At 42.2% G+C, this 10,791-nt stretch overlaps 1 protein-coding gene across 2 annotated transcripts; it reads left to right on the top strand.

Moving 5' to 3' along the window:
• The first annotated feature begins 37 nt into the window (after positions 1-37).
• Positions 38-10,791, top strand: PHTF1 (putative homeodomain transcription factor 1). Of its 2 annotated transcripts, XM_084301986.1 has the most exons (18): positions 38-187; positions 252-308; positions 399-468; positions 818-976; positions 1,864-2,023; positions 2,783-2,908; positions 3,695-3,854; positions 4,647-4,817; positions 4,898-4,975; positions 5,567-5,776; positions 6,172-6,300; positions 6,678-6,950; positions 7,514-7,645; positions 7,778-7,864; positions 8,866-9,021; positions 9,429-9,524; positions 10,166-10,291; positions 10,673-10,791. In XM_084301986.1, exons 1-18 carry the CDS (start codon positions 143-145, stop codon positions 10,691-10,693), a joined length of 2,256 nt encoding a protein of 751 aa, XP_084158112.1. In that variant the 5' UTR covers positions 38-142; the 3' UTR covers positions 10,694-10,791. The 2 variants fall into 2 exon arrangements, with proteins under 2 accessions (XP_084158112.1, XP_084158113.1); XM_084301987.1 differs by lacking the exons at positions 10,166-10,291; positions 10,673-10,791 and adding an exon at positions 9,942-10,006.

Here is a 10,791-nt window from a genome sequence, read left to right as displayed (position 1 = left end):
CCGGCCCGGGGCGGTGCCAGGCGGCGGCAGCCGAGCACCGGGCGGGCGGCGCGCGGCGGTCTCCGGGGTAACGGCGGCACCGGCGGCCCGGGACCGGGACCGGGGGGCTGAGGCCGGCACCGGGGACCCGGGGCCGCGCCTCATGGCCGCGCGCGACCGTGACGCGATCTCTTGGTACCAGAAGAAGGTGAGTGCGGCGCGGCGGGCGCGGGCGCGGGCCCGGCCGCCGCCTCAGCCCGGTCTCCTTGCAGGTCGGGGCCTACGACCAGCAGATATGGGAGAAGGCCATCGAGCAGACCGAGATGAAGGTAACGGCGGCGGCCCCCTCGCCGTGAGGGGGGATGTGTGTGTGTGGGGGGGTGGGGAGCGCTGACGGGCCTTTGTTTTCGGCTCCGCAGGGCTTCAAAAACAAGCCGAAAAAGAAGGGGCACATCCAGCCCGACCTGATCGACGTGGATCTCATCCGAGGTGAGGTGAGGGGGTGCCCCCGAGGGGAGCTGGGGGCCTGCCTCCTGCTAGGGGCCTTCTGCGGCCCCCGGGGGAAGGCCGCGGGCAGGGGCAGGAGGAGCTCGGCAGGGGCAGCGTGAGGGCTGGGTGGCACAGAGCTCGTTGGAAGGGGAGCAGCAGGGTGTGGGTAGGGTGGGGGCCTGCTTTTGGGCACACCTGCCTGAGCTGCACAGGCTGGGAGGTCGGGCTGGCTCCCCTTCAGATGGCGGCATCCCGGCAGAGCTTGGCCTTGGCCAAAGAGGAAGTCACAAGTAAGAAAATTCTTGTAGTTCACCTATAATGACTTGTTTATTTTTCCTTGAATGTCGAGGTTCTACGTTTGCCAAAGCTAAGCCTGAGATCCCTTGGACGTCACTAACTAGGAAGGGAATTGTGAGAGTTGTGTTTTTCCCACTGTTCAGCCAGTGGTGGATACAGGTCACTTCCCAGCGTATTTTTATGTGGCTCCTGGTGCTCTACCTTATGCAAGGTAAGGAGTAGTGGTAGGCTGTGCCACGATCTTTTTTTTCTGCAAGGAACCTGATACTCTTCCATAGTCCATAATAAAAAAGATAAGGATCCTATAATTTACTTGTCTGAGCACTGCCTGCAGATGCAGGGCAAAGCTGTACCCTCAGTGTGTTCGTGGGTTCCATGCTCCCGCGCTTTCAGGTGATGGGCTAACTTCTTGTGCTGTGTTTGCTCTGCCCTGTCTTGCTGATGAGGCACTGGATCAAAACTCAAGAGTCACACTGAGTCCACAACTGCCTTCTTTCCTGTGGAACCTTAGCCAGCTGTGCTTTGGCATTCTGCCTTTTGGGGAGGTTGTGGTGGTATTTCACTGGTGTGTACAGGACAGTGGAAGGTGGGGTAATCATCTAGGTGAGAAGAGTTTTGAATTTTACTTTTGTTATACTGAGGCACCCCTCTTCAGACAGCTTGTTTGTACTTACAACTCTGAGCTGCAGTGGTCTGCACCAGATGTGGATTTGATGTAGGAACATTTAGGTAAGAAGTCTTTGGTGTTGCACAGATCTGTTTGGAAAAACATGCTTGGTCCTTTCTGACAGTAAAATCTATTAATTTAGGCAGCCTCGTACTATCTGTTGGGCATTAACATTTTAACCAGTGAAATCGCAAGTAAATGCTTCTCTGCAGTTCCGCTGTCATCCAGTAGCTGATTGTTTATGCTGTTCTTGATTTGTCCTTTGAAGTGATCTTTCAGCTTCCTTTTTCTCTTTGTCCAGTATTTATTCTATACTGTTTACAGTACAGTAGTATTTGCAGAAGTTATAATACAGAGTTAAAATAAGTAGTTAAGACAGAAGTAAAAACTGGGTCGTGCTTTTGCATTTGATACAATTTTCTCTTTTTCAGTCATAGCAGTTGTATTGTATTTCATGATACCTGTGGTGAATGCAAGTGAAGTCATGGGACCTATGTGCCTTATGTTACTCATGGGAACTGTTCACTGTCAAATAGTGTCCACACAGATCAGCAAAACTTCGGGAAACAACGGACTCAGCAGGCGGAGGAGGTGAGAGAGGTAATGGGTTTATTTGTTGGGATCAGAGCATATGATGGATTGCTCATGGGAGAATTTAACGAGTAAATATTTTCTCTTCTGTTTTTATGTCAATGTTATTTAACTGCAAACGTAAAAAGGAATATTTTCTGTCTTGCATGTAATCTTCTCATAACAAAGACAAATGCTGCAAGGTTACCAGGCTGTGATAGGTCTGCTGTAGTTGACATTTGGGTCTTCTTTTCCTAAGGCACCCTCAAGGTTTTGCAAACCAAACCGGTGTCCTGCTTTGGTTTTAACTATACCAGACTGCTGATGTTTATTGAGAAGAGGCGAATGATGATGGATATGACTGGTGGATTCATTGCTGGCAATTTTCTTTGCATGTGGGAAATGTTACAGGTCATCTGCTAGGTATTTAACTGTTAGGAGTGTTACTCAGTGCAAATGCAACTGTAATATATCTGAACAGAGAATTAGGGGTGTGGTTAGATTTTTGCTACCATTAGATTTCTACAGTAAAGATTCTATCTAGATTTTTGTCTGTTGTATCGTTTTCAATTCCTTTGCTAGTGACACTGATGTCTTGTGTATGCATAAATTCTGCTTATCCACGTAAAATTTATTCTATTTGGAAATAAGCCTCCTGTCAGCATGACTCATGTAAAATAGCATCTAAAATGCTGTTCAGATCTGATTCAGATCTTTTAAGAAATACCTAAAACTAGCTTGCTATGCAAATTGAATTCTCCTTTTATTTCTTCTAATCAGGAAATTACGCAAATCTGTGGGTGTTGATGGGAACAGCGGGTCTTCTCCTGAGAAAGCCAGTAAAGAACAGCAGTCGGAATCTGCATCCGTTCTTAACAGTTTATTTGGCATGCTGTTCCGAAGGAGGTATGTGATCTTCGCTGGGTTTGGTGTGTTTGTAACGACACTGTGTGAACAATTCGATATTTGGAAAATGAATACAAAACGTGTGCTGTCACTGATGTCCCCAGGGTCTGCCAGCTTTGGAGCTAAGAGCATGCTTGGTATTGTAGGAGTCTTTATTATGTCCTTATTAGGAGATTGTATTATATCTCACGCTGTAGCTGAAATTAAGTGGTAGATGGGTTGCAGAAAGTGACAGAGCTTATTTTTATTTATCAGATAAGTAACAATTCTTGAACGTGTATTCTCAAATTATATTACAATTTTACCTAATATTCAGAAGCAATTGTGTCTTCTAGTTAAGGTTGCTCGAATAGTCATGCCACTACACTGTCTTACTTTTTCTCTAAAAATAACCTGGGGAAAAAGAAGGATGGATTGTTTGGGATATTATTTCATTGCCTTTTATTGTTTTCTCAAGCGAGTTTCCAGATGAGTTTTCAATTGACAGATCCTTTTCCTTGATGCAGACTTCTTGCCTTCTGAGTTGCCCTTAGCTAGTTTTTTGAATAAGAAAATATTTCCCTCTTGATTTAGAAGTTTACAGTTACAAAAATGGTGAAAGTGAAGCAGATTTAAGTCTCTTCAACAGAATCAGGCCACAAAGAGCCTGTCAGAAGAAGACAGTTATGTATTCCCTCAACTATTGCTTAATGTTGTACCTGCATGGCAAGTGACAAGAGACCTTGATGTTTTCCTCAAAGAACTTTTCTCTGACATAAAAGCACTTAATTTTGTTTTCTCTCACAGGGTCAGAAGAATAAAGATGGTAGCTGAGAAAGGGACTGAGACAGAAAATGGTGTGAATGCTGTGAATAATGGCATTAAGCACAGACATGCCAGATCTGAATACAGGCTGTTGAACTTGAAAGAGAAAAATAAACTTTCCGATGCAGAAAAGAGCCATCAGGTACTGGCAAGAAACATCCATTTGCAGTGGCAAGTTTCAGTACTTTCTGTGTGTGCCCAAAAGTTTCTTGGTACTTAAGTGTATGGATGGATCCAATTCAAGGTACTCTCTTTCTCAACAAATCGTTGCTTACAGGAAACCTAAAAACCCTTTCTGCTTCTGGACTGAACAGTTGACATGTTGCTAATTTTCACTGTAAGCACCTTTTCATGTGTCTCTTACAATAGTCAAGTGTGTTAATCACAGACAGTCCTGGAAAATGTCTGTTTTACCTAACTGCTTATTTCGTTATAAGATTTCTGATCATAAGCTGCTCAGTTAAGGATTACTGCTGATAATTATTAAAAATAAATAAATTAGAAATTTTCAAAAGCAGTTCTGTAAAACATTTTCCTTGCAAACAGTTCTCACGTTATCCTCTGGAAGACTGAAGATAGGAAAATGAAGACTGAAATGTCTCTTGGGGGGTGGGAGAGACTAAGTTAAGGCATCGTGATTGCTGTTTAAAGCTCTAAAACAAGAAGCTTTGTGGAGTTACTTCTGAGGCTCCTCTGGGTCAGTAAGGTGTTACCTCCAATATGAAGAACATAGATTAGAATTTGTTCAGAACAAATTTCTTCAGCCCTACAGGACTGTAGTACTGTGCGGTTCCAACTTCTCTGTCTCTAGGCATTTGGAGATAAGAGATTACTCTGTATCGTGGCGTAGCAGCAGCACTGGCTCTGAACCTGCGGTTTGATGCGATTCAGGTTGGTCCTTTTGGTGCCTTCATCTTATTTTCTGCATTTCCAGGATGATTGCACCAACAGAGATGGTATTTCTGATGACCTTTCAAGTGAGGAGGATGCTGAAGCAATGGCACAAAGGATCTTACTATGCCAGAATGCAGAAGGGGCTTCCAGTGACAATAGCTATGAAGAGCAGAAAAGGCCTCTCATTTCTCTGAACCAGGCTGTCTCACAGGTACTCATGTTGAATTTAAGCCATTTTCCACGCAACTTTCTGCTATGGATCATGGGTTGTTTTTCCTTTGTTTTTGGCAGGTCAAGGAAGCCCTTAAAGGTGCCAGAGACTCTGATAGTGTCGTGGAATCTGAACTGGAGTCCACAATATATAGTCAGGTACGGTGCTAAATTCACAGGCTTTTCTGAGCCTGACCAGTGCGGGGATATCCCTCCCATCAGAACAGACCATTATTAAATAATAGTGCTTCAGCATCTTCAGGTATAACGTGTAGCCTCTGTACATGCATGTTTGCAGCTTTGTGGACTTCATTCACAATTGTGACTATTCTATTCTGTTTAACAACAGCAAAAAAAAAAAAAATCATTCTACTAGCAGCACATTATGGTCCAAGCTGCCTTGAATTGCTTGTATTGAAGGCCTGGTGTTTGGGAGGCAGCACTGTGTTGTAGCTTTTATGCTAATAAATTCTGATTCTTGAAGAAATACTTTATTCTCATATACTCATTCACTTAATTACTTGTTTATCTTCCTGACCCACCGCTCCCAGTATCTAAAAATATAGATAACATGTATGGATATAAATATTTAAATAAATAAAATCTTAACATAGATTATGCAGAAACCAGAAAAACTTTGCATTAGAATTAGTGGAATCAGCCATGGAAGCTGATTTGTCTGATTGCTTGGGGAGGGGAATGCAGCTTGGGTGTGGGGCTGTACTGTGTAAATTTTGTTCATCTTCAAAGGACTCAAGATCCTGCATTAGCGTGGGATCCCGGAGCTGTAGCGTGACCCGGAGAGACTCGGAAAGTACCCGCCAGGACTCTGAGACAGAAGACATGCTTTGGGATGATCTGCTTCACGGCCCAGAGTGCCGCTCATCCTGCACCAGTGACAGTGAGGAAGTGACAGTGAAAGGTACCAGGCGAGACCTGAAGGAAGATGTTTTCCAGCAGGTTTGTTGTTTTGCATGCAGTAGAGAGTACTATGAAAGTTTTTTTTTTTTTCTTCTTCAATTCAGCTACTCCCTCCCTCCCCCCCTCCTCATTTGTCTGCCCAAATAATACAAAAGATGCATCTGAATGCTGTTGGTATAATGTAAGCAACCTACTGCTGGATGAACCCATTCTGTCAGCTGTGCTAATCACACAGAAGACTAGAATGATCTAAACAGGATCAATGAACTTCCCCCCACTATCATCTAGACCACTGCTAATCTCAAAACAAAGTGTTTCACTCAAAGACAACTTTGGAATCCCCTTTCAATCTAAATACTCAATAGTAAAATTAATTATTTAGTAGTGAGACAAAAATGCATTATATGCCTGTTGTGTTCTTTTTTCTTTTATAGAACCATTTGTTTTGGCTTCAGAATACAAGTCCAGCATCTGCAAAAGTGAGTGCACTGATCTGGGAAGGGAATGACTGTAAGAAGGTGGACATGTCCGTGCTGGAGATCAGTGGAATTATCATGAGCAGGGTAAGAGAGCTGTAAAGCATTGCAATCTTTCTCCCTTACACTTTAAAAAAACAACAAAAACTGAAAATAGCTACACTGGCAACCATGGAATGAGGCATAAAACTTGGTCCTCCCACAGCTGCAAATACAGTTGTCCTAAATGTACTTAGGAATTGCATAAACCAAAATTTATCAAGTCTTGGCAAAGACTGGTGAGCATTTTTTGTTTTGTTTTTAATTTGCAGTGTTTCGACTGAAATGGGTGGAACTTTATGCTCTGTCCTTTGAGGCAGAGGGGAAAATGAGTGCTCAATTAAATTAATGCTGCCACAGCAGCGTATGTTTCCTTTGATGCAAAAAACCTGGTTGATCACGCTGTTTTTGTTCCTGCTTGCCAGGTTAATGCCTACCAGCAGGGAGTGGGGTATCAAATGCTGGGAAACATCATCACCATTGGATTAGCATTCCTGCCATTCCTCTACAGACTCTTCCGCACAGATAACCTGGAGCAGTTGTGCTCCTTTTCTTTAATGGAGCTTTTGCACATCTTTTGTGGAGCACCTGCTAGCATCCCCGTCATTGTTTTGTCTGCCATCAACTTCCTTGAACGTCTTTGCTTAACCTGGATGTTTTTCTTCATGATGTGTGTTGCTGAGAGAACATACAAACAGGTATGCTTAAATATGTTGAAACTAAAATATTTCATGAACCGTGGAGCAGTGGGTCTTCCAAAACCATGCTATAAATTATAAGACAATGGCAAGACAAACATGTCTCAGCAAGCAAAAGTGTTGAATCTGGTAAGATGTGTGAGAAACTTAGGTAGGTGAGTCTGGTAAGACTCTTTATTTATCAGACATAAGCTTGTTGATACACTTGCTACTTAGGAAAAAGCATACTTAGCATTAGAGAGTTGGCTACATCACATTCAGCTCTGTCATAACTGGGCAATAGCTTTGTCCAAATGGTTCTAAATATTGCATGCTGTGAAGAACGTCATCATTTGCTGGCTTTGTGGCTACCCCTGTGTAGCATCAGCAGTTCTACCTCTGCCGCGCACAAGATGAACAAATGTCTGAGAGGTCACGCAACAAGACCCTGCAGTTAGGTTTTCCCAGAGTGCTGTAAAGCTAAGGCTTTCTGCCAGTTACTGCTAAGCAAACCCTAGCAATGATTTTCCTTGGTATGTTTTATTATTTTCTAATTTATGTTTTTGTGTGTTTTTAATTTGCAGAGGTTTTTATTTGCCAAGCTTTTTAGTCACATTACATCTGCTCGGAAAGCTAGGAAATACGAAATTCCTCACTTCAGACTCAAGAAGGTAGAAAACATTAAAATCTGGTTATCCCTTCGTTCCTATCTAAAGGTGAGTTCTAATCCAAGAATGGGTGCGTTTGGTTACTACAGTGAGTGTAAATGAAGTCTCTAGGTACGTTACAGGTCTCTGCAGATCCTACATCCAAACCTTAGACCTGACTCAGTGTCTTTATTTCTGCAGAGGCGAGGCCCCCAGCGATCTGTGGATGTTGTTGTATCATCCATCTTTTTACTGGCTCTTTCAATTGCTTTTATATGCTGTGCCCAGGTAAGATTTTTTTAAAGTAGTTAAAAAAGTTAAAAAAATATATATATATATTTTATTTTGCAGAACCTATGTAACGCTTGCATTGTAGCTGTTGGTCTCCAAAATAGTATGGGGAATGGAGTTCTGCATTTTTAAAAATTTTGTGATGTGTAGTTGGTTATAGATGTTAATTCTCTACTTTTGTGGTGGAAAGCTTGGATTTTGTATAATTTAGATTTCAGGACAAAGGCTTTTTGCACAAAATAAAGGACTCTGCCTAAGCACTTCATGTGTTCACAGGACATTTTATTTAAGAGGGCTGATTGCAGCACCATCTTTAAGAACCCCTGTGGTTGAAAAGCAGTTCAGTAACTATTACACCTTTTAATTCTTCACTAAACCTTCTGTTACAGTAAGTAGTATTAATACAGGAGCTCTTTCTTGGTTTCTTTGGTTTTCGCAAGAGGTCAATTAAGTTTTTTAGGAAAATTCTTAATATCATTAAGATGCAGTTGTGATGGAAATAGGACTGATGATTAGTAGATACTGACTTTCACTGCTGTGATTGCTTTTGTAAGCCACAGGTTACTGGAGAAAGCAATGACAGTCCCCATCCTGCTGTAATAGACCTGATGAATAAATGCACTCCTAGGAAAGGCAGAATCAGCTTAGCATGGCTATGGTGGTCTAAGGCTGTGTGACAAGCACACACAAGGAAAGACATTTAATTACTAGTTAATTGGAAAGAGGGAGGAAAAAGAAAGTACAAGCTTTCAGGCTAACACATCTTTTTCATGGTGGAAATTAAAAAAAAGCAAATGCCAAGCTAAAACAAGGTTGTAAACAAGGTTTTTTACTTTAACCTTGTTATATGAATGCATTATACTTCAAAGGAAAAAGCATCAGTCACTCCAGAGCACGGATATCTGTTCAGAAGAGGAACGAGGGCAAGGCTTTTGCACCTCTCCAAAGAATAGGCATGTTAGTTGTTACTGATGTAGATGTTTTTGTTTTCAATACAGGTCCTGAAGGGTCACAAAACATTTCTGAATGCAGCTTACAACTGGGAGTTCTTAATCTGGGAGGCAGCACTTCTCCTCTTTTTACTACGCCTAGGATCCTTGGGATCTGAAACCAACAAGAAATACAGCAATATTTCCATCTTGCTTACTGAGCAGGTACCTCCATGCATGTTCTCCCTTTGGCTTTATGCCATTTTTGGATAAAACTATTGCATTTCAAACCATCTTAAAAAAATACCGGAATCAAATTTTAAAATTTAAAACCCAACATTTGTGCTGCACTGCAATAAAGCAGTATAACTACAGCTACAGAGGGACAAGCTGGTAAACATAAGACCACCTTAGATTTTAAAGTTTTAAATTATTTTTGGCTGGACATTAACACATTTGCCATGTCAATCAGGAAAATAATGATATAACACTGTTAAAGTCCTCTGTCTGTAGATGTCATCACTTGTTTAGGAGTGAGATTGCAAAAATGACTCTAATTTTTCCAAAGCCAGAACTTGTTTGGGGGCTAGTGTTGGAATATTAATCTCTAGTCTGTAATGTTTATGTCACAGATAAACTTATACCTGAAGATGGAGAAGAAGCCAAACAAGAAAGAACAGCTGTCTCTAGTAAACAATGTTTTGAAACTCTCTACAAAGCTACTGAAGGTAAGTTCATCTCCCTCAAAACAGGTGGTTGCTCAGCTTTATGCAAACAGTGGCTAATGACAGTGACCATGTGGTTTTGCTCTTTCCAGTTCCATTGTCTTTTGATTAGATAAGTTAGGTTTCGCAAAGGGAGTTTGACTGTGCTTCGACAACAGTGGTTTAAGCTCTAGTAATACAAGATTCATGTAGCTAATTATGTTGCAAACATTTGACTAACAGCAGCTTGCTACAATTTAGAATGTCATTGTCCTTCAGCAACTTCAAAGTGGAAATTTCTTGTTGACAGGAACAGGGTAGCTATTTGAAAAGAAAGGGCATAGTCTAAAAGCCACCTAGAATAGTCTAGACAAATTTTGCAGCCTGTTGCATCACACTGTTGTTATGAAGCTAGTATTTATACAAAGGAGGTTTTTTCAGGTCCAGGATGGCTGTTAGAAAACATCTGTGCGGGGAGGCCTGAAATCCATAGTGGGAATTTTTACGTGAATGTATAAGTAAGGCTACAGAGGCAGCACAATGTCTTCCAGAAAGCCAATATTAAGCTAAAAAGCAGATTAATTGCTTCAGGTATGGGCTAACTAATGACACGTTGTGGGTTATGTTGTGTTTTGTTTCTTCTCTCTTTCTTTCTCTTACTGTAGGAATTAGATACCCCATTTAGGCTGTATGGGCTGACCATGAACCCATTAATCTACAATATAACACGTGTTGTAATACTTTCTGCTGTCTCGGGTGTTGTAAGTGATCTGCTAGGATTCAATATCAGAGTAAGTATAATTCCCACATAAAGAAGAAAACTCTTGGGCATGCGGGTGTGTCACCCTTACACCACTGAAGGGGAATTGGGCACCCAAGCAAAAAGACTTGGTTTGAATTAGGCTCCCTCTGCTTGGTAATTCAGAGACAGGACCATCTTGAGTCAAGCTCTACTTGACTCAAAAGCCCTGAACCAGCTCGTGGCACGGGGTGGGGGAAGGACAGCCCTTAAGTTTCAGCCCTGCTCAGGCCTGCTTAAAGCCAGTAGTCAGAACCCTCAGTTCTGTCTTCAGTGCAGGATGGGTGAAGGAAAGGGGAGTCTTAGCTGTAGATGAAAAGCATTCAGCCCGGTGGCTTTCAGGGCTATACTCATTCTCAACATCTCTTTCCAGTTATGGAAGATTAAACCCTGAGCTGACCAAACATCAGCACTCAGCCATCTGCTCCACCAGGACAGACCAGAGACCAGTGGCTTGGGCAGAAAGCAGAGGCGCGCTCACACTACAGAAAG

The sequence above is a fragment of the Netta rufina genome (assembly GCF_964035555.1).
Source record: "Netta rufina genome assembly, chromosome: 26".
In the NCBI taxonomy this organism is placed as follows: Eukaryota; Metazoa; Chordata; class Aves; order Anseriformes; family Anatidae; genus Netta; species Netta rufina.
This window is presented reverse-complemented; position numbering and strand designations above follow the sequence as displayed.